Raw genomic sequence first — 24181 nt, forward strand, 5'->3', positions numbered from 1 at the left:
GGAGTAAAACTGAGGAGGGCCTGGAGGACCACACCTTTTATTTGATTGGCTTGACGTGTTTCCTGTCCCGGAGGGAGGAGCCCTATATCTCAAAGGCTGTCCTGGAAGACTCCTAGAAAAAGAGTTACCAGTAAGTCTAACTCCGGTTTTCCTCCAAAAAACAAACAAACATTTTCTATACTTTATCATATGGAGGAGGAATTCGATAGGAAATGGGGGATTCCAGCAATTGATGCGGCTATATCCTCGGTAAATAAAAACCTGACTTGTCCTTTAGGCAATACGAAAATGTTGAAGGATCCAACAGATAAAAAGTTGGAATTTCTTTTTAAAAACTTTGCTCTTGCAGGTTCAGTTGTGCCGCAGACTCTTGCGACGATTGGAGTATCTCATTCCATAAAGGACCAGTTTGTAGAGGTACTCAAGATTATTCCTGATCAGCAGACCCAGCAATTGGCTGGCATATCAGAGGCACTGTGTTTCACAGTGGATGCTATGAAAAATTCTATTATTCAAGCCTCGCGGCTTATGCTAGGGCTGGTACATATGCGCAGAGTCCTGTGGTTGAAGAATTGGTCAGCTGAAGTGCCATGTAAAAAGTTCATGGCCAGTTTCCCATTTCATGTTAACGGTTATTTGCAGACGATCTGGATAAGTATATCCAAAGAATTTCTAATGGGCAAAGTTATTTTTTTTTACCAGTAAAGAAGACTGGTAAAATGTGCATCTTCTCCAGTGCCAGGAGCATCTGCCTCCAGACAGACTTGACGGCCTCCACCATCTGGTTCAAGAGGAACCTCAGGGGGCAGTCCCAGGGCCAAAAGAGGACTTTGAGCAGGAAGCCCGTAAAGCAGAATACTAAAGCCTCCTTATGAAGGGGCACCCCCACTTGCTCGAGTGGGGGAAGGCTTCTACAATTTTCAAAGGTCTGGCAGGAACATTGTCAAGACAGATGAGTGGCTTCCTCAATTTCTCTAGGTTACAAACTAGAATTCCCATTTCCTCTTTGATTTAAAAAAAAAAAAAAAACGTTCCCAGAGATCCAGGGAAAGGGAAGTCTTTCTCGCTCTGTATCATCTCTTGTCTATATCACAGGTTCCCACAGAAGAGCAGGGGTCAGGGTTTTATTAAAACCTTTTCACGGTACCAAAACCAAACTGGGAGGTAAGACCCATTTTAGATCTCAAGGATCTAAACCTGTACTTGAATATCCGTTCCTTTTGCATGGAGTCAATCCGATCGGCTGTCTCCATTCTACAAGGATGAAAATTTATGGCATCAATCGATATCAAAGATGCCTATCTCCACGTGACAATTTTTCCCGCTCATTAGAAGTTCTTCATTCTTCGCTTTGAGGTAGAGAAACGTAATTTTCAGTTTTTGTCTCTGCCGTTCGGTCTAGCCACCGCACTGCTAGTGTTCATGAAGATCCTGGCTCCTCCTTTAGTCTGGTTAAGGGCTCAGGATTTAACAATTCTAGCCTACCTAGACAATATGCTTTTAGTAGATCAGTCAGTCACCTGTCTAAACCAAAGTTTAATCTCAGCCGTAAGCTACCTAGAATTCCTAGGCTGGATTCTCAACCTAGAAAAATCCTCCTTAAACCCATCAAGGAGATTACAGTACTTGGGGCTGATTATAGATTCCATTCAAAAGAGGGTATTCTTACCCCAGGGAAGGATCAGCTCCATAAAGGAACTGATTTGACTTGTAAAAACAAAGAGAATTCCTTCCTTTCGGCTGTGCATGAAATTGTTATGGAAGATGGTGGCCTCTTTCGAGGCCATTCCTTATGTGCAGTTTCATTCAAGACTGCGGCAAAACAGTATTCTGTCGACCTGGAATAAGAAGGTCCAAGCTTTGGACTTTCCAATGCGCTTATCCCCGAGGTGCGTCAGAGCCTCAATTGGTGGTTGATATCCAGCAACCTTCAACAGGGAAAATACTTTTTACCAGTATCTTGGAAAGTGGCAACAACGGATGCCAGCTAGGCTGGGGAGTAGTCCTGGAAGAGGCTTCTGTCCAGGGGAAGTGGTCCAAGTCAGAAAGGACCTTACCCATCAATATTCTAGATATTCTGTTGGTACGTCTGGCCCTATAGGCCTGAGCTCTCAGATTACGAAATTGTCCTGTCAGGATTCAATCTGGCAATGCCACGGCTGTGGCTTACATCAATCACCAAGGGGATACGAGAAGTCGTGCATCCAAACAGGAGGTGAATTATGTTCTATCTTGGGGCGGAAAGCAACATTCCTTGCCTATCGGCAAATTACATTCCAGGGATAGAAAATTGGCAGGTGGACTACTTGAGTCGCCAACAATTGTTTCTGGGAGCCTGGTCCCTTCATCCTGACATCTTTCTGTTGATATGTTCCCTTTGACCCATTATTACTTTACCAAGCTGGGTATTAATAGCAGCTTATAGCGCTGGACTATAACCTAGCAGTGTACATTCTTTTTGGTAGTGCCTCTGCTTTTGTGCTTCAGGCTATGAGTGGAAAAGGGACCAGGAACTCCTCTAAAGGGTTCTAAAGGGTCAATGGTTTCACAATAGATCCTAATATAGAGGGAGTAACATGGCAAGACAGGTTGCTTGTGCACTATCTTACTAGTTTGGTTCGTTCAAACCTTTTTTGCTGCCTGCAATGCAGGCTCTTGATGAACCCACCTCTGGTTTGGGATCATTAAAACCTCCCCCCATCTGGGGATGCTTTTCCCATTCATTCATGGTAAAAAAAGCTTATGTATTCTGAATGGGAACATCCGGATAAACAATATTCTCCTATGAAAAACTCCACATTTTATCCTATGGAAGAGGATTTCTATAAGAAATGGGAGTTCCAGCAATGGATGCTGCAATTGCCTCAGTGAACAAAAGTCTCACGTGTCCGGTGGATAATGCGCTAATATTAAAGTATCCAACAGATAAAAAGTTAGAACTTCTTTCCAAAAGCAATATGTCTTTAGCAAGTGCAGTAGCGCAGCCAGTTCTTGTGGCAATTGGTGTATCTCAGTCCATTAAGGAACAGTTTGTGGAGATACTTAAGATTCTGCCTGATAAGCAGGCCCAGCAATGGGCTAGTGAATCAGACGCACTATGTTTTCACAGTAGATGCTATGAAGAGTCTATCATTCAATCCTTATGGCTTATGCTTGGATTAGTGCATTCTCGCAGAGTTCTGTGGCTGAAAAATTGGTCAGCCGAAGCACCGTTTAAAAAAACTCTTCGCCCTTCCTGGTGAATGGTTATTTGAAGATGAACTGGATAAAATGCATCCAAACCTCCTTGAAGCGTGCATCCTCACCTTTGTCAGGGGCATCAGCCTCTAGGCAGTCTCGACAGTCTCAACCGTCAGGTTCAAGGGGAAAACCCCAAGGTCAGCACCAGGGTCAAAAGAGATCTTGGGGCAGAAAGCCCACAAAGCAGAATGCTAAAGCCTCCTTATGAAGGGGCGCCCCTGCTCACTCGGACGGGGGGAAGGCTCCTGCAATTTTCAAAGATCCAGCAGGAACAATATCAAGACAGATGGGTGGCTTATTCAGTTTCTCTAGGTTACAAACTAGTTTCCGAGAATTTCCGTCTCCTCGTTTTCTAAGATCAAATGTTCCCAGAGAAAAAAGTCTCTCTCTAGCTCTGGATCATCTATTATCCCCGTTGGTGAAATCAGAGGTTCCCTTAGAGCAGTGATGGCGAACCTTGGCACCCCAGATGTTTTGGAACTACATTTCCCATGATGCTCAACTACACTGCAGAGTGCATGAGCATCATGGGAAATGTAGTTCAAAAACATCTGTAGTGCCAAGGTTCGCCATCACTGCCTTAGAGGAACAGGGCACAAGTTTTTATCCAAACCTTTTCATGATTCCAAAACCAAACGGAGAGGTAAGACCCATTCTAGATCTCAAAGATTAGAATTTTCACCTAAATATCCAATTCTTTTGCATTGAGTCAATCCAATTGGTTCTTCCATCCTGCAAGAAAGGGAGTTTTTGGCTTCAATCAGTATGAAAGATGCATATCTCCACGTGCCGCTCACCAGAAATTTCTGCGCTTCGAAATAGAAAATCATAATTTTCAGTTTGTGACCCTGCCATTCAGTCTAGCCACAGCACCACGGGTGTTCTCAAAAATTCTGGCACCTTCTTTAGCCAGATAAAGGGCTCAAGGCATAACGGTCCTAGCCTATTTTGACGATCTACTTCTAATAGATCATTCAGTCTCAGGTCTAAACCAGAAGTCTGATCACAGCTGTAAATTACCTAGAATCTCTGGGTTGGATACTCAACCTAGAAGAATCCTCCTTAAATCCATCAAGGAGATTACAGTACTTGGGGCTGGCCATAGATACCGTACAGAAGAAGGTATTCTTTCCCCAGACAAGAATCAGTTTGATTGTAGGACTCATTCAACTTATCAAAACAAAGAAAAATCCTTCCATTCGGCTGTGCATGAGATTGTTGGGGAAAATGGTTGCCTCTTTCGAGGTCGTTCTTTATGTGTAGTTTCACTCAAGACTGCTACAAAACCCCATGCTGTTCGTCTGGAACAAAGAAGATTCAGGCTTTGGATTTTCCAATACGCTTGGCTCCCGACATATGTCAGAGCCTAAATTGGTGGTTGATATCCAGCAACCTCCAAAAGGGGAAATCTTTTCTGCCAGTATCCTGGAAAGTCAACAGATGCCAGCCTTCTAGGCTGGGGAGCAGTCCTGGAAGAAGATTTGATCCAGGGGAGATGGTCCAAGTTGAGAGGACCTTGCCTAACAACATTTTGGAGCTTCAGGCAGTACGTCTGGCCCGAGAATCTTGGACAGTCAGACTACGGGATTGGCCCTGTCGGGATTTAATCCGACAATGCCACGGCTGTGGCTTACATCAATCGGCGGGGGGGGGGACGAGAAGTTGTGCAGCCCAAAAGAGGTGGAATCAATGTTCTAGTTTTGGGCAGGACACAACATTCCTTGCCTATCTGGAATTTTTCATTCCAGGCATAGAAAATATGGCAGGCAGACTACTTGAGTCGCCAACAATTATTTCAGAGGGATCACCCGACATCTTTCTGGGGACATGGTACAGGAGACGGTCAGAGACTGAGGACATGGTACAGGAGATCAATGCAGCCTCACCAGTGCCCATCAGATGCAGCCAGCCAATGTCTCCCAGTGCAGCCAGAGTGGAGTGTCCCCCCCCCCAGTGCAGCCAGAGTGTCCCCCCCCCCCCAGTGCAGCCAGAGTGTCCCCCCCCCCCAGTGCAGCCAGAGTGTCCCCCCCCCCCAGTGCAGCCAGAGTGTCTCCCCCCCCCCAGTGCAGCCAGAGTGTCCCCCCCCCCAGTGCAGCCAGAGTGTCCCCCCCCCCAGTGCAGCCAGAGTGTCCCCCCCCCCAGTGCAGCCAGAGTGTCCCCCCCCCCAGTGCAGCCAGAGTGTCCCCCCCCCCAGTGCAGCCAGAGTGTCCCCCCCCCCCAGTGCAGCCAGAGTGTCCCCCCCCCCAGTGCAGCCAGAGTGTCCCCCCCCCCCCAGTGCAGCCAGAGTGTCCCCCCCCCCCAGTGCAGCCAGAGTGTCCCCCCCCCCCAGTGCAGCCAGAGTGTCCCCCCCCCCCCAGTGCAGCCAGAGTGTCCCCCCCCCCCCAGTGCAGCCAGAGTGTCCCCCCCCCCCAGTGCAGCCAGAGTGTCCCCCCCCCCCAGTGCAGCCAGAGTGTCCCCCCCCCAGTGCAGCCAGAGTGTCCCCCCCCCCCCAGTGCAGCCAGAGTGTCCCCCCCCCCAGTGCAGCCAGAGTGTCCCCCCCCCCCAGTGCAGCCAGAGTGTCCCCCCCCCCCCCAGTGCAGCCAGAGTGTCCCCCCCCCCCAGTGCAGCCAGAGTGTCCCCCCCCCCCCCAGTGCAGCCAGAGTGTCCCCCCCCCCCAGTGCAGCCAGAGTGTCCCCCCCCCCCAGTGCAGCCAGAGTGTCCCCCCCCCCAGTGCAGCCAGAGTGTCCCCCCCCCCAGTGCAGCCAGAGTGTCCCCCCCCCCCCCAGTGCAGCCAGAGTGTCCCCCCCCCCCCCAGTGCAGCCAGAGTGTCCCCCCCCCCCAGTGCAGCCAGAGTGTCCCCCCCCCCAGTGCAGCCAGAGTGTCCCCCCCCCCCCCAGTGCAGCCAGAGTGTCCCCCCCCCCCCCCCAGTGCAGCCAGAGTGTCCCCCCCCCCCCAGTGCAGCCAGAGTGTCCCCCCCCCCCCCAGTGCAGCCAGAGTGTCCCCCCCCCCCCAGTGCAGCCAGAGTGTCCCCCCCCCCCCAGTGCAGCCAGAGTGTCCCCCCCCCCCCAGTGCAGCCAGAGTGTCCCCCCCCCCCCCAGTGCAGCCAGAGTGTCCCCCCCCCCCCAGTGCAGCCAGAGTGTCCCCCCCCCCCCAGTGCAGCCAGAGTGTCCCCCCCCCCCAGTGCAGCCAGAGTGTCCCCCCCCCCCCAGTGCAGCCAGAGTGTCCCCCCCCCCCAGTGCAGCCAGAGTGTCCCCCCCCCCCAGTGCAGCCAGAGTGTCCCCCCCCCCCAGTGCAGCCAGAGTGTCCCCCCCCCCCAGTGCAGCCAGAGTGTCCCCCCCCCCCAGTGCAGCCAGAGTGTCCCCCCCCCCCCCAGTGCAGCCAGAGTGTCCCCCCCCCCCAGTGCAGCCAGAGTGTCCCCCCCCCCAGTGCAGCCAGAGTGTCCCCCCCCCCCCAGTGCAGCCAGAGTGTCCCCCCCCCCCAGTGCAGCCAGAGTGTCCCCCCCCCCCAGTGCAGCCAGAGTGTCCCCCCCCCCCCCAGTGCAGCCAGAGTGTCCCCCCCCCCCAGTGCAGCCAGAGTGTCCCCCCCCCCCCCAGTGCAGCCAGAGTGTCCCCCCCCCCAGTGCAGCCAGAGTGTCCCCCCCCCCCTAGTGCAGCCAGAGTGTCCCCCCCCCCCCCAGTGCAGCCAGAGTGCCCCCCCCCCCAGTGCAGCCAGAGTGCCCCCCCCCCCAGTGCAGCCAGAGTGCCCCCCCCCCCAGTGCAGCCAGAGTGCCCCCCCCCCCAGTGCAGCCAGAGTGCCCCCCCCCCAGTGCAGCCAGAGTGCCCCCCCCCCCCCCAGTGCAGCCAGAGTGCCCCCCCCCCCCCAGTGCAGCCAGAGTGCCCCCCCCCCCCCCAGTGCAGCCAGAGTGCCCCCCCCCCCCCAGTGCAGCCGGAGTGCCCCCCCCCCCCAGTGCAGCCGGAGTGCCCCCCCCCCCCAGTGCAGCCGGAGTGCCCCCCCCCCCCAGTGCAGCCGGAGTGCCCCCCCCCCCCAGTGCAGCCGGAGTGCCCCCCCCCCCCAGTGCAGCCGGAGTGTCCCCCCCCCCCCCAGTGCAGCCGGAGTGTCCCCCCCCCCCCCCCCCAGTGCAGCCGGAGTGTCCCCCCCCCCCCCCAGTGCAGAGTGTCCCCCCCCCCCGTGCAGCCGGAGTGGAGTGTCCCCCCCCCCCGTGCAGCCGGAGTGGAGTGTCCCCCCCCCCCCCCGTGCAGCCGGAGTGGAGTGTCCCCCCCCCCCCCCCCCGTGCAGCCGGAGTGGAGTGTCCCCCCCCCCCCGTGCAGCCGGAGTGGAGTGTCCCCCCCCCCCCGTGCAGCCGGAGTGGAGTGTCCCCCCAGCCCCCCCCCCCCCCCCCCGTGCAGCCGAGTGGAGTGTCCCCCCCCCCGTGCAGCCGGAGTGGAGTGTCCCCCCCCCCGTGCAGCCGGAGTGGAGTGTCCCCCCCCCCGTGCAGCCGGAGTGGAGTGTCCCCCCCCCCGTGCAAGCCGGAGTGGAGTTGTCCACCCCCCCCCCCCCGTGCAGCCGGAGTGGAGTGTCCACCACACCCCCCCGTGCAGCCGGAGTGGAGTGTCACCACACCCCCCCCCCCCCCCGTGCAGCCGGAGGTGGGAGTGTCAACCCCATCCCCCCCCCCCCCCCCGTGCAGCCGGAGTGGAGTGTCAACCCCACCCCCCCCCCCCCCCCCCGTGCAGCCGGAGTGGAGTGTAATCCCCCACCCCCCCCCCCCCGTGCAGCCGGAGTGGAGTGTCAAACCCCCCCCCCCCCCCCCCGTGCAGCCGGAGTGGAGTGTCCCAAAAACCCCCCAACCCCCCCCCCCCCCGTGCAGCCGGAGTGGAGTGTCCGCCCCCCCCCCCCCCGTGCAGCCGGAGTGGAGTGTCCCCCCCCCCCCCGTGCAGCCGGAGTGGAGTGTCACCCCCCCCAAAGCCCCCCCCCCCCTTGCAGCCGGAGTGGAGTGTCGTCCCCCCCCCCGTGCAGCCGGAGTGGAGTGTCCCCCCCCGTGCAGCCGGAGTGGAGTGTCCCCCCCCCCCCCGTGCAGCCGGAGTGGAGTGTCCCCCCCCCCCCGTGCAGCCGGAGTGGAGTGTCCCCCCCCCCCGTGCAGCCGGAGTGGAGTGTCACACCCCCCCTCCCCCCCCAACCCCCCCCCCCCCGTGCAGCCGGAGTGGAGTGTCGTCCCCCCCCCCCCCCCGTGCAGCCGGAGTGGAGTGTCGTCCCCCCCCCCCCCCCCGTGCAGCCGGAGTGGAGTGCCGTCCCCCCCCCCCCCCCCCCCCGTGCAGCCGGAGTGGAGTGCCCCTCCCCCCCGTGCAGCATTTTGATCAGATTAGGCTGTGCTTGTGTCTGCTTCTTGTAATACACCTTGAAAATATCAGTTTATTTCAACTATCCTAGATTATTTATTTACATTCTTGAGTATGGGATTTTATTTCATAAACAGTTTATTTTTTTGTTTTTTTTAAGAATTTGGTTTGCATAACTGCTGCAGTAATTAAAGACTTACTTCCTTTACTTGATACTAAATGAAAATGTGTTTATTTTAGTTAACAGTTCTACATTCCTTGAAAAAGAGGAAGATGAAATACCAGCTGATGAAGTTTTCTTTCACAGGTAAGAAGATGGTTGCATGATGCCTAAAAATTCCCCATACAGCAGGTTAAAATATAGGTTGGATACCGAGAACCCTTCTACAATATTGTCCCCTTTTTACATTACATTGCACATTGTGATGTAAACATCGCAGCCACCTCTTTACAATACAGCCACCCCCCTTTGCATCCAAGTCCCCCATTTATATCTCAGCCCCCTTTACAATACAGTCCCCATTTACATCACAGCCCCCTTTACATCAAGGCCCTGTGTCTGCGCTCTCCACACATCTTCACATCATGCACCTTACCCCTTTACTTTTTTTTTTTTAAATTCTTTATTTCTTTGCAAAAATACAAAACATAGGTTATTAGTAATCATTACATATACAGAGCACTTTCTAACCACCACATGTTCTATTGGACAACACCAAAAAGAAACAACATAATGTATTCCTGCCAATTTTATAGACAAAACATTATCAATTCCCCATAGCAATCCCCCTCCCTCCCCTCCTCCCCTCTCCTCCCTTAAAGGGGGAGAAAAAGAAAAAAAGGGAACAAAAAGAGGACAGGGAAGAGGGAGAAAAGAAAGGTACGTCGACCTTACCCACCAAAGGGTAAGGTTCGCATCACTCGACCAATTAGTCTAATCCTCAAGTTCCTCTCCAATCAACCTCTTCCCTTCTTCTGACCTTCCCCTTTTACATCAGTATCCACAGCCCTCGCCTAACATCACAGTCCTCCTCCTCTTCACATCATTGTCCTCTGTCACTCACAGCACTCCCTCCATCCACCCAAGCCCCCTTCACAGCCCCCCTTCCTTAACACCTTAGTCTTTCTTTCTTATATCCCCCCTCCATGCATCCAAGCCCCCTCCACAGCCCCCCTCCTTGCATCCCAGTCTCCTTCACAGCCCCCCTCCTTGCATCCCAGTCTCCTTCACAGCCCCCCTCCTTGCATCCCAGTCTCCTTCACAGCCCCCCTCCTTGCATCCCAGTCTCCTTCACAGCCCCCCTCCTTGCATCCCAGTCTCCTTCACAGCCCCCCTCCTTACATATCACTCCCCTTCTCAGCCCCCCTTCCTTACATCCCAGTCCTCTTCACAGCCCCCCTCCCTGTAACCCAGTTCCCTTTAAATCCCCCCTCCTTGTATCCCAGACCCATTCACAACCCCCCTTGCTTGCATTCCAGTCCCCTTTACAACCCTCCTTCCTTGCATTCCAGTTCCCTCTGCAGCCCCCCTTTTTGCACCCCAGTTCCCTTCACTGCCCCCCCCCCCCCTCTTGTATTCCAATCTTCTTTACAGCTATCTCCCTTTCACAGTTTCTTGTATCCCAGTCCTCTTCACATTCCTTCTTTGTAAACCACTCTTTATGTGAATGCCCTCTCCCTTACATTGTATTTCCCCCTGATAATCACAATCCTCCTCCAACCTTTCCAATCCCACCTTACACAACAGATAGAAGGCAGAACGTGCGCCGTGCCCGAACAGGGGGCAGGAACTCCCCATGCCCTTTTCATGTTAACTCACAGATGATTGTTTCAACTATTCACAGGCTTGTTAACTTGAAAAGTTGGGCAGCTCTTGCCCTCTGTCTAGACATGCCGAACCTTCTATCTTCTTTCTGCTGTGTAGGGATGATGTGGGGGAAGTGGCGGAGCTAGGACTGTCATGTGGTCCGTCTGAAGACCGCGGTCTACCATTTAGTGATACCTGCCCTAGGGTAGTATACATATTTTTTCAAGAACATATAGAGCTCTGATTTGGCAGTAGATTTGTATTTTTCCTAACACTATTTTTATGTCATTTACACATCTCCAGACATTTACCTCAACACACAATCAAGAAAGCCTTTTGACTAAAAGGTTATTCTTTAATTGCAATAATTATGTACCATAATGGAATGTATTCTAAACTTAAACTTCACATTTTGATGAGAATGTGTTTACATTTTCCACTTTGGAATGCACACAAAACAAAAATGTCCTTTTCTCTATCGTTCATTGACAGACACAGCAGCTCTTCTTGACCTTAGGATTATATTGCCCCTTTAGGAGAGGACTAGGCAGAAAGTGTTAAAAACAGCAACACTTGCACAGTACCGCCCAGGGGGTGATCCTACTGGCTATAACCCCTCACATTGCATTCAGCAGCTCCGTTTTTTTTTTTGCTGCCTAGTATAGGAGAACAACCTGGCTCCCAGTGGGACCATTGGTCCTGGGCATGTATTCTTCTTCTTTTTTTCTGCATTTTTGATTCCTGTGATCTACAATAAACAGCCGGGCTGGGTGACAGGCTGGATAATATAGATCCTTGTCTCCCCAGCCTAGCCATCGAGCGTAAGCAGGCACTAGCTGAGCACTGGCTTGGCCACAACATGCCCCATCTATTCCAGGGGTGGCCGGTGAGCTATATGCTCCGGGGTGCACATATGACCGGGCTATATCTGTCTGTGTCACAGTGTGCCATGGCTGGCAGCCACCCCGTACTGCTCGGGTGATGGGTCTGTCTGTGGAATGTGCCCAGCAATTCCTGCAGGAGGACTAAGTATGGTTCCACCTTTCTTGGCAGGATGGAGCAGCTGGGCATTCCCCGGGAGGTTGACTAGGGGGTTTCTCACTCTCCCTGTCCTTTCCCTCCTCCGCATGCTATGGGCCGCTGTTTGACTGGGCACATGGGGGTACAGTGCACGTACCTGGCCGGGGGTCCTCGTGGGAGGCTCTGGGTCCTGGCACGGGGCTGCGCTGGGTGTTGGGGGTCAGCTCATCCTCTTCCCTTTTTTCTGGGCCGCGGTGGGTGTCTGCTGTATGAGCCATGTGGGAGGCTGCCGCGCGTCCGCGGCCATTTTGTGTTGTCCACAGCTAGTTTCTTAACCTTCACCCATTTTCTAGTAATTCAGTGGCCATTTTCTTGGTGCTCTCAGACCTTTTTTTGCTGAGGCAACCGGCGGCCAATTTCTAGTAGCCTCAGGTGGTTTTACCTCTAGCACTGGGCACTTGTTTCCTTCTAGAACAGCACGCTTCCACACAGACACCTCGTGAATGGCACGGGGAGAGCAGCACAGCGCAGTACCTGGGCCAGGCTGGTGAGTCCTGCAGAGTGGCCCTCAGTCTGTGCAGCTAGGAGGGTGGAATTTTGGGTGCCTTGCCTTAGGACCCTAAGTGATGACAGGCGAGTGTGGGTCAGCATGGCGTCAGAAGCTGGCGCTTCTTCCCCAGACATCCCTTTGATTGCAACTGGTTCCCCTGCACCTCCGGTGCCTATGGACCATCTGTCGGCGGTCCTGGTGGCCTTTGTTGCCAGGCTGGAAGTGACATGCAGGTGCAAGCAGGGTAAAAAACGCCCCCTCCCCCACCATCTTCTGGGGAAAGATCTGATTCAGACTTGGACCCCGCTGTGACTGGCGGCCCCTGTTCTGATGTATTGGAGGATGCAGACTAGGACCGCTCGGACAGTGAAGATGACTCCGTGTCCGGATCAGCGCAGGAAAAGACGCTTGTAGGAGCACTTATTACAGCAGTGCGGGATACCCTAAAAATGGAGGATACGGCAGGGACATCTACAGAGGTGTTGGTCCCTTTCAGGTCCCACAAGCCGGCCCGCATGCTTAAGGTGTTTTCTTACCTAACTTATTTTGATAAGTTTATTTACAAGGCATGGGGAAAACCCCAGTGGGCCTTTTCGGTGCTGAAATGCGTGGTGGTGCTAACCCCTTTGAGGTTAGTTTCCTGAAGAAATGGACATCTCCTCTGATTGTTGACCCCCCGGTATCCAGGTTAAATAAAGTAACCATGATTCCGGTGGAAGCGACTCCTACTTTCAAGGACCCTGCCGACAGAAGAGCCGAGGCAGTTGCCCGATCCATGTTGACCATGGTGGGGTCAGCATTGCCCTGGTATCGCAGATGTTGACTGAATGGACTAAATTGTTACACCGAGAATTGGAGAAGCAACAGGCTTCCCCGGTCTGCGTGGAGCTGGCAGACCAGTTGGTGCAGGGCCTTCAGTATGTCTGTGATGCGGCCTTAGATACACACCCCCCTTGCTCTCTAGAGCCTCGGTATCAGCAGTAGTGCTACGTCACCTGATTTGGCTGAAATGCTGGTCTGCAGACCATGCACCTAAGAAAGCAGTGGTGGACTTGCCCTTCCAGGTTGAGAGGCTATTTGGAGCCTTGCTGGATGACATTATTAAGAATGTTACTGGGGGTAAGAGTACGTTGCTCCCACAGTCCAGGAAAGGTAAGGAGCCACACCGTAGGCAAGGGCCCTCCTTTTCCGCTCAGAAGCACATTTTTTGTCTGCCCGGGTCGGCAGGTAAGCGTTCCCAGCCCTTCAGGGTGCCTGCTGAAGGACAAAAGCGTCCCTGGTTTCGCAAGCCAAACAAGCCTGCGAACAAATCTTTTACCGCATGAAGGTTTGCCTCCGCCCGACTCTCGGGTGGGGGGTCGCCTTCGGGAGTTTGCAGCTCGGTGGACCTCCCTACTTTCCAACCAGTGGGTCTGCAAACTGGTTTCCTCAGGGTACAAGATAGTCTTTCTTGTCCGCCAAACAGATTTTTCTCCCTCCAACCGTCATCATCTTCCGGCTCGTCGGGAGGATCTGTTTGGGGCAGTACAGGACCTGCTGCTGTGCAGGGTGATAGTACCTTTACCAACACCAGAGAGGTTTCAGGGGTTCTACGCCAATCTGTTTGTCCCAAAGAAGGAAGGGGTCTGTCCGGTCCTGGATCTCAAAGCCATCAACCGTTTTGTGAAAGTACAAAGGTTCAGGGTAGAATCAGTTCACTCAGTGGTTGCTGCACTCCATCGGGGATTTTTCTGGCATCCCTGGACTTCAAGAACGCATACTTGCATGTCCCCATATGCATCAAGCATCAGAGATTTCTGCGATTTGCGGTCCGGGACGAGCACTACCAATTTGTAGCTCTCCCTTTTGGCCTGGTGTCGGCACCGAGGGTCTTCACCAAGAGGCTAGCCCCAATTTTGGCTTTGCTGAGGCAGCGAGGGATTGCAATCGTGGGTTACCTGGACAAACTCCTTCTGAGGGCAGATTCCACCTCAGAATTAAGGAAGGATGTGGCAATCACCATGCAAACTCTTCGGGAGTTTAATTGGGTACTGAACCTACAGAAGTCTGTTGGTGCCAACTCAACGCCTGGAGTACCTGGGCTTGCTTCTGGACTCCGGAGGCAAGTGTCTTTCTCCCTTCGGACAAGTTGCAGACGTTGCTGCGTTTTTGCATGCGACTCCTGGGTCTCATGGTAGCCACTTTGGAGGCGGTACTGTATGCTCGTCGTCCCTGCATTGTCAAATTCAGGTGAGCCAGCTAGTCAGGGATTCCCTTCCCTGCTGTGGCGGCTGAGGTCACCAGACCTTTTGGTCCGTGAAGTCGTTCCTTCCTCTTCATTGGACAGTGATCACAATGGTGTCCAGCCTGACCGTTTGGGGGGTAGTTTGGGGCGTACAGTCAGCCCAGGGTCTGTGGACCCAGGAGGAATTCCGCCTGCCGATCAATATGCTGGAGCTTCGGGCAATCGGCAAGTGCCTCTCCACATGGTCACAGAGGCTGCAGGGTCATCTGGTCAGAATCCAGTCGGACAACACCACGGCGGTGGCATATGTTAACCATCAAGGAGCTTGGCTGCAGCACTGGAGGTTGCATATATCCTGTGGTGGGCAGAGCGGTGCGTGTCGGCTGTGTACATTCCGGGCATAGATAACTGGCAAGAGGACTACCGAAGTCATCAGATGCTGGACCAAGGGGGATGGTCGCTACATCCGGATGTATTTCGGCTCCTTTGCCTGGTGGGGCATGCCAGATGTGGATCTCCTGGCTTATTGACTCAATCGGAAGGTACAGAGGTTTGTGGCCAGGTCAAAAGATCCCTGGGTGGACTTGTCAGATGCATTGGTGGCTCCATGGGGGCATTATCGGCTGATTTATGCCTCCCCCACTCAGACGTCTACAACGTCTGCTTCGCAGAGTGTAGGCCGAGGGGATCCCAGTGATTCTGATTGCTCCAGATTGGCCTCTGCGTCCATGGAACGCCGACATAGTATGAACAGTAGCAGATGTTCCTTGGCAACTGCCGTTGAGAGGATCTTCTTTTGCAAGGTCCAATATTTCATCCTGCTTTACAGTCACTGGCTTTAACGGTGTGGCTGTTGAAAGCCAGGTGCTAAGGGAGCGAGGTCTGTTGGATTAATATCCACGATGTTGAGTGCACTGAAGTCATATTCTCAGAAGATTTATCATCGTACATGGAAGGCCTACATCTCCATGTGTGAGGAGTTGGGTGGGGTCCGCGTACATATTCACTTTCCAGGATCCTGCTGTTTTTGCAGAGGAGTGGATCAAAAACGTGCATTAAGCACCATTAAGGGGCAGATATCAGCTTTGGCTGTCTTTTTTTCAGCGACTCTTGGCAGCTCATTAATTGGTGAGTACGTTTGTTCAGGGGGTTTCGACATGTGGCCCCTTCCGATCCGGCCACTGCTACCTCAGTGGGATTTGAATCTGGTGCTTTTGGTACTTCAGAAACCGCCATTTGAAAACATTAGGGACATTCCTTTTTTGACACTCTCTCAGAAGGTGATCTTTCTAGTGGCAATTACATCTGCCAGGAGGGTTTCTGAATTGGCAGCCTTGTTTTGCAAGTCTCCCTACTTGATCCTCCACAAGGATAAGGCAGTGCTGAGTCTGCAGCCTTTGTTTCTTCCAAAGGTTGTTTCGGCCTTTCATCTAAATGAGGACATTGTGCTTCCATCCTTATGTCCTCTGCTCTCACACCCTAAAGAGGTGGCTTTGCATTCCCTGGACGTGAACCGGGCTCTGCAGGTGTATCTGTTTGCAGGCGGCTTTTTAAGGTTGCACTCCTACCTTGAGGAGCTCTGGCTGTTTTGGGTGGAGTTATTGTTTGCTGTTCCCACACCTCGTTTCTTTGACATTGCTTGGGGACGTCCCTAAGGTTAAGAAGAGCTGGTGTGTCCATCAATGAACGATAGAGAAAATAGGATTTTTGTACTCTCCATAAAATCCTTTTCTCTGAAGTTCATTGACGGACACAGCACCCACCCCTCCTATTTCTGTGGTACTGCTTTTGACAAACTGAGCTGCTGGTTGCAGTGTGAGGGGTTATAGCCAGTAGGACCGCCCGCAGGGCAGTACTGTGAAAGTGTTGCTGTTTTTAACACTTTCTGCCTAGTCCTCTCCTAAAGGGGTGATATAACCCTAAGGTCAAGAAGAGCTGCCGTGTCAGTCGATGAACTTCAGAGAATTTTTTTTTTTTTTTTTACAGTTAGTAAAAAACTTCTATTTTTATTTGCATAATTCTTAAGGTAACCCTAAAATTAGAACGTTGATTTTGCTTAAACACAAACTAACATGACACAGACATTTTCACAGGCTTGCGACCACTAAAATTTCAAATGACAAAGCTAGCATTTGACATGCAGTAACAAGTATTTGCCAGGAAGAAAAAAAGAAAACATTTTTTTTTAAAAAAACAGGAGAATTTACTTGTAAGACTGGTGTAGCCAGAATTTGGAACAGTTGTGCAAGATAACCAATCAGCTTCTAGTTTATATTTTCAAAGCTTAAAGCGGAGTTCCACCCAACCCCTACCCCCCGTGCTACATTTTGGCACCTTTCGGGGGAGCCGATACCTGTCAAACATCTGATCCCTCTCACTTCTGTGTAAGGGAGCTGCCACCCTATGTTATTTACACCGCCCCCCAACTGCCTTCTGGGAGGCACACACAGGTCCCAGAAGACAGCAGGACCATTCAGAAAGTGCAGCGCGACTTGAGAATGTGCAGTAGGAAATGGGCTGTGAAGCCGCAAGGCTTTACTTCCGGTTTCCTTTAGTAAGGATGCCGTAGCCTGCAAACCCAAAGCCGATCAACAGGTCTCCTTCGAGTGTCAACATCACGGGCTCCTGGGACAGTTAAGTGTCCTTATATTAAAAGTCGTGTAAGACCAAAACAATTCCATAGCTCAACTCACCAACCAATCTGCTGAGCAACCAAATTAACCTGTCTAACCGTCTGTTAAAAGTAGGGGTTTAGTTAGCACACATTTGCAAACGCATGTGAAAGTTGCAAGGCCTCGTCACGGCAGCCTGTGTTGCTTGCGGTCCTAACAGAACAACATGGATTTTGCTTAACTGCTTCCCACCCGGCCAATGCACATATACGGCTGGGTGGGAGCTGTCTACTTCTGACAGGACGTCCAGGAACGTCCTTCAGAAGGAGCGGGATCGCGCGCGCATGTGCCCGCGCAGCGGCACGATCCCGATGTGCTCGTGTCACCCGGACACGGCGCATCTCAGATCGGCAGGAGATCTCTGTGATTGGCCCTCCTGATCACATGACAGCCGTGTCCAATCACGGCCGTCATGTGATGTAAACAAACAGCCGGTTGCTAGGCAATCGGCTCCTCCTCTCCTCACACAGAAGTCATCGTTGAGGAGAGGAGAGTAGATCGCTGCAGCCGGCTGATGATCAGTGAGTATGAGCTGTTTTTTTACAGCTTTTTACTCACTGATCATCAGTCTAGTGTAAACACACCACACAGTATAAACACACATGTCCCCAAAACATACATGTCCCCAAATAATAAAAACACATGTCCCTAATAATAAAAACATGTCCCCCACATATGTCCCACTAAAATCACATGTCCCAATGATTATCTGCACACATATGTACGTGATCATTTGCGTACATATGTCCGTGATCACACAAACCAATCATTATACACTTAACAGATTTTTTTTTTTTACCAAAAACATGTAGCAGAATACATTTTGGCTTAAATTTGTGACAAAATTTGATTTTATTGGATTTCTTTTAAAATAAAAAAAAGAAAATATTGTTTTTTTTTTCCAAATTTCCGCTTTTTTTTTGCGCTTATATCGCAAAAAATAAACTGAGTCGTGAATAAATAACACCAAAATAAAGCTCTATTTGTGCGAACAAAATTATAAAAATTTCATTTGGGTACAGTGTAGCATGACCGCGCAATTGTCACTGAAAGCGCTAGAGCGATGAAAGCTGAAAATTGGACTGGGAAGGAAGGGGGCGAAAGTGCCCTGTATTGAAGTGGTTAAACACAAACTGACATATGACAGACATTTTCACAGGCTTGCGACCACTAAAATTCGAAATGACATAGCATTTGACATGCAGTAACTACAAGTATTTGCCAGGAAGAAAAATATTTAAGAGGAGACTGTACTGGTAAGACTGGTGTAGCCAGAATTTGGAGCAGTTGTGCAAGGTAACCAATCAGCTTCTAAGATGTATTTTCAAAGCTTAAAGCGGAGTTCCACCCAAAAGTGGAAGCTCCCCTTATCTGCTTCCTCATCCCCCCGGTGCTACATTTGGCACCTTTCTGGGGAGCGGATACCTGTCAAACATCTTCTTCCTCTCACTTCTGTGTAAGAGTCCATTCACACAGGGGCAACTCCTGATCCGACTTCAGGTCGCCCCTAGTCGCCTCAGGTCGGACAACATTTAAAAAGCAATGTAAGTGAATGAGAGCCGTCTTAATGCACACTACTGAAGTCGCTCCGACTTCAGAAAAGGTTCCTGTACTACTTCTATCCGACTTGTAGGCGACCGGTACCCATTGATTTCAATGGAGATCGCCTCCAAGTCGGATCTCCGTCTATACGGAGGCGACTCTGACAGAATTATCAGCTCTCAAGAGGGAACTCCACGCCAAATTTCTGAAAAAAATTTGGCGTGGGTTCCCCCTCCGAGAGCATACCAGGCCCTTAGGTCTGGTATGGATTCCAAGGGGAACCCCCTACGCCGAAAAAACGGCGTGGGGGTCCCCCCAGATCCACACCAGACCCTTATCCGAGCACGCTACCCGGCCGGCCAGGAAAGGGGGTGGGGGACGAGCGGGCGGCCCCCCCCCTCCTGAGCCGTACCAGGCCGCGTGCCCTCAACATGGGGGGGTGCCTTGGGGGAGGGGGGGCGTGCGCCCCCCCACCCCAAAGCACCTTGTCCCCATGTCGATGAGGACAAGGGCCTCTTCCCGACAACCCTGGCCGTTGGTTGTCGGGGTCTGCGGGCGGGGGGCTTATCGGAATCCTCGAGCCCCCTTTAATAAGGGGGCCCCCGGATACCGGCCCCCCACCCTATGTGAATGAGTATGGGGTTCAATGTACCCCTACCCATTCACCTGTGAAAAAAAGTACAAAAAAAAACACAACACAGGGTTAAAATATTTTATTGCACAGCTCCGGGGGTCTTCCGTCTTCGGGGGTCTTCTCGCCGGACTCCTCCGCTATCTTCTTGTAGCTCTTTTGCTAGCGGAGGAGTCCGGCTTTCTTCCTCGCCGCCGGCCTCTTCTTCCGACTTCGGGGGTCTTGTCCCCCTCTTCGGTTCTTCTGCCGGGCCACCGCGCCTTCTTATAGCTCTTTTACAGGCGGTGGCCCGGTCTTCTGTCGCCGCCGTCGCCACCGCCTTCCGTTCTTCTCCTTCTTCCCCGCCCCCTTACCATGTGACATCAACTCATGTGACCAACCCATGTGACATCAACCCATGTGACACCGCCCCATTGTCCCTATATAAGTGGCAGCTCAGCGCGTCCCTGGCATTGCGGCCGGAGAGCTCGTCGAGTCAACATCTCCAGGAGAAGGAGAAGAACGGAAGGCGGCGGCGGCGACAGAAGACCGCCTGTAAAAGAGCTATAAGAAGGCACGGTGGCCCGGCAGAAGAACCGAAGAGGGGGACAAGACCCCCGAAGTCGGGAGAAGAGGCCGGCGGCGAGGAAGAAAGCCGGACTCCTCCGCTAGCAAAAGAGCTACAAGAAGATAGCGGAGGAGTCCGGCGAGAAGACCCCCGAAGACGGAAGACCCCCGGAGCTGTGCAATAAAATATTTTTTCCCTGTGTTGTGTTTTTTTTTGTACTTTTTTTCACAGGTGAATGGGTAGGGGTACATTGTACCCCATACTCATTCACATAGGGTGGGGGGCCGGTATCCGGGGGCCCCCTTATTAAAGGGGGCTCGCGGATTCCGATAAGCCCCCCGCCCGCAGACCCCGACAACCAACGGCCAGGGTTGTCGGGAAGAGGCCCTTGTCCTCATCGACATGGGGACAAGGTGCTTTGGGGTGGGTGGGCCGCACGCCCCCCCTCCATGTTGAGGGCACGCGGCCTGGTACGGCTCAGGAGGGGGGGGCCGCCCGCTCGTCCCCACCCCCTTTCCTGGCCGGCCGGGTAGCGTGCTCGGATAAGGGTCTGGTGTGGATCTGGGGGCGACCCCCACGCCGTTTTTTCGGCGTAGGGGGTTCCCCTTGGAATCCATACCAGACCTAAGGGCCTGGTATGCTCTCGGAGGGGGAACCCACGCCAAATTTTTTTCAGAAATTTGGCGTGGAGTTCCCCCTTGAGCTCATTCTCTGCTTGGCCACGGCAAAAGTCGCCTGGCCTGGGGCGACTTGTAAGTCGTCCCAAGTCAGGTTGAAGTCATCACAAGTCGTGTTGAAGTCGTCCCAAGTCGCGCTGTGATCTTAACTCAAGTCGCCTACAAATTGCCTCACTCAAGTCGCCTACAAGTCGTGTTGCCCCTGTGTGAATGGACTCTAAGGGTCCTTATATTAAAAGTCAGCAGTTGCAGTATTTGTAACTGCTGACTTAAAATTTTTTTGTTTAATTCATGCTGGAATTCTCGCTTTAAGTGAACAAGCGAGACGAACTACTAAAACTGGAGCAGACAGGTGGTGATTCCTTATTCCGTATGCTCAAGTTTTAGTAATGGAATCAATTTCCAGCTTCAAGTGATTGTAAAGTATTTTTTTTTTTTTTTTTTTTTTAACCACTTCAATACAGGGGACTTATACATCTTCCTCCCCAGACCAATTTTCAGCTTTCAGTGCTGTTGCATTTTGAATGACAATTGCGCGGTCATGCTACACTGTACTCAAACTAAATTTTTATAATTTTGTTCCCACAAATAGATCTTTCTTTTGGTTGTATTTCATTGCCTCTGGAATTTTTATTTTCTGCTGAACAAATAAAAAATTTAAGAAAATTTTGAACCAAATTTTTTGTTTTTGTTTCAGTTACAAAACTTTGTACATAAGTACGTTTTCTCATTCACTCATGGGCACTGATGGGGCTGAACTGACGGGCACTGATAAGGTGGCACTGATGAGGTGGCATTGATGGCACTGATAGGTTGCACTGATATGTGATACGGATGGGCGCTGATGGGCGGCACGGATGGGCGCTGATGGGTGGCACGGATGGGCGCTGATGGGCAGCACGGATGGGCGCTGATGGGTGACATTGTGGGTACTGGCATCCATTGTGGGCACTGATTGGCATCCCTGGTGGTCTAGGGTGGCATACCTGGTGCTGGGCATCCCTGGTGGTCCAGTGCGGGCATCCTCGGGGGGCTGCGATGATAATCAGCACAGACCCCCCCCCCCCCTCCTGTCAGAGGTGCAGCTGATAGGCTCTTCTCTACTCGCGTCTGACAGACACAAGTAAGGAAAAGCCGATCACCGGCTCTTCCTATTTACACTGTGACACAGCTGATCACATGGTAAAGAGTCTCCGGCGGAGACTCTTTACCAAGATCGTAGCTGTGGTGTGTCAGACTGACACACCGCACGACCGATCGCCACGATGTTTGCCCCCGGGGACGCGCATCGGCTTAATATCCTGAGGACGTCATATGATGCCCAGTCAGGTTATTGAAACCACTTTGCCAATGTCGTTCTGCTATATGGCTGGTGGCAAGTGGTTAATAACAAACATGTTATACTTGCCTCCTCTGTGCAGGTGGTTTTGCACAGAGCAGCCTGAACCCTACTCTTCCCGGTTTCCTCTAAGCTGCTACTAGCCCCTCCCTTCTTTGTGTGCTCCTCCCTTTTTTGTGTGCCCCTCAGCCAGCAGCTTGCTACAGGGGGCACCCAAGCAAAGTCAGAGCTCCGTGTATTCATTCAGATATGGAGACCCAACCTGGCCCCGCCCCTCTCTCCCCTAAATGGTGCCGCTGCTCTGTCGCAGCCAGGCAGGAGTGTCTTAGGTAGCTGAGAGGATCATGGACATCCCTGGAGAGAGAAGGTGCTCATGTAGGTAATTGTCCGGTTAAGCTTTGAAAAGCTTAACCAAATCCGGGAGCATATTTAGAGGTCTGGATGGTTCTATTAAGAATTGTGGACTTCATTCGGATCCTTTTGAAAGAGTTGTCAGCCAAAATGGATGGTACCCTAGCCTCATTGAATAAGAAGATTCCTGGAGGCTGCATGTAATGCAGCCTTATTGCGCTGGACCCTGCGTAATGGAACCCTGTGCAGTGTTTGTCTGACAAGGCGTTTTCCTGCAGGGTGTTATACAGGTCCAGTGGAGTGGACCCCAGATTAAGGGGGGCCCAGTCCCTGAAGGTCTTTTATGGCCGAGCCCACTGAGATGGGTGAAGCTTGGACTCCTGTTATGACTTAAAAAAAAATAAAAGCTCTGACTGTCTTGTTTTTTCTCCTGGTGAACACTGGGGGCAGTGTGCTGTGGTCATGCTCTGTGTACTAGTCAGGAGTAATTGTTCTGCAGTTTCTCCTCCAAGCCAATAGAGGGTGCGGGTTCACTCAGTATGGCCTATTCCTGTATAGACAGGAAGTTGAAGGGTGGCCATTTTTGGTGGACCATGTGGGCTGAAGGATGAGCAGGGCTTCTGAGACATAACTTCAGCCCATGGCTACTTAATGAAATGTGGGTACTCTATGGGAGAGCTATGTGGCCAGACAAGTCATGATTATATACCAATAATAAAAAGATAAGTTGCGCTTAATATGAAAAATCACACAATAAGTGACATATAGTGCCAAAAAATTGATATATAGTGAACATTCAAAAAAGTCCATATGCACAGAATGGGTGGAGAAAAAAATTGTGACAAAAGAAACACAAGTTAAATCAGAGTCCATTGAGGTAGTAAGTTCCAATATTGTCCACCTTCTCCAAGGGAAGAAGAGGGGGAGAAGTAGGGAAATTCTCAGTCTGCTGAGAAGATCCCACTTTGTGTGTGGGAACTCTTAACAAGTCGTAAACACACACTTCTGTTTCCCGTCTCGGAGAACGTGTGAGAAGTTATCAAGCTGATAACAGAGCTACGGAGCAAGAGACAGCTACGGAACATAGTGCTTTGGAGAGAGTTAAGAAAGCACTACAGATATGTGTCCAGCTCAAATTTCATGAATCGGGTTTACATCCACTTTAAAGTGGTTGTAAACCCTTACAAACCAGTTTTACCTACAGTTAAAGCGGGATTCCGCTCTTTTTTTTTTTCTTCTTTTTTTTCTTACCTGTGTCACAGGTGGGCGACTGCTACCTTCGCTTAGCATCCACGTCCGGCGTTTTTTTGACCCCCGGCGCGACGATTCTTTTCCTCTGGATGACTTTTAAAAAAGTGCTCTGGCGTTTTCCATTTTAAGTGTGGGCGTCTGAAGCCCACAGGCATTTACTTCCTGTATATCGATGACGCTCGGCTCCCAGCATGCTCCGCTCCATCTCACGCATGCTCAGTGATAGCAGTGGTAATGGCAGATACAGCTGCCTGCCCACTTTAAAAATGGCAAATTCGGACACGCCCTCGTCACGTGACCGGCGTCCTAACGAAATCTCACAAGATTTCGCAATTTCATTGTCCCCCCATGGATTCTTGGGAAATAGCTTAGAAATTTCCCAGGGACCATTGCGAGGACGATAACCACGCCTACTCCCACGGGAGGACAACCCGGAAGTCAGCAGAAACATCTGAAATAAAAGGTAAGTAAAGAATATTTTTTTTTTTCAGGGTTCATTTATGTAAGTATTCTATCTTGTGATTTTAATAATATGAAGTTTAATTTTTAGGTACCAAACCGCTTTAAGCCTTAATCTAGACACGCTTTAGGAGATATTTGCAAAAGACCGACACTGCTGTCTACGGCACATGTGCCGTAGACAGCGGCTCGCAGGCACACTGAGTGTGCCGCTGCTAACAGCGATCATCAGTTAGTGGCGGCTCCCACGTGGGAGTGAAGTCATCACGGCTCCGGCCAATCAGAGTGCCGGAGCCATGATACCTGGAAGGAAGATGGACGCTTCGTGGAAGAGGGGACAGCGGTGACATATCTGGCTCCTGTGTCAGGTAAGTGACACATAATGGGCTACTGTGCGATGCATAGTAGCCCATTATGCTTTACCTTTGCAGGGAAACGAAGAGGAAATAAAACCCATCAGGGTTTACTTCCTCTTTAAGTTTTAGTCATATTCTTTTGGCTAAAATGCTATTTTTAAATTTTAGTCATATTTTTTTTTAAAAAACTTTATTTCTTAAGATATTTATTTTGTTTACAA

At 51.8% G+C, this 24181-nt stretch overlaps 1 protein-coding gene across 1 annotated transcript in view; it reads left to right on the forward strand.

The window, feature by feature from the left end:
• Positions 1 to 24181, forward strand: part of CEBPZ (CCAAT enhancer binding protein zeta) — a 310453-nt gene that overhangs the window by 190107 nt on the left and 96165 nt on the right. Inside the window, exon 9 of the mRNA XM_077486559.1 lies at positions 8775 to 8841. Coding sequence (XP_077342685.1) covers positions 8775 to 8841 — 67 coding nt within the window. The remainder of the gene's footprint in view (positions 1 to 8774; positions 8842 to 24181) is intronic.

Source organism: Lithobates pipiens, unplaced genomic scaffold (genome assembly GCF_037356315.1).
Source record: "Lithobates pipiens isolate NorthernLeopardFrog02 unplaced genomic scaffold, aLitPip1_a1.2 Scaffold_18, whole genome shotgun sequence".
In the NCBI taxonomy this organism is placed as follows: Eukaryota; Metazoa; Chordata; class Amphibia; order Anura; family Ranidae; genus Lithobates; species Lithobates pipiens.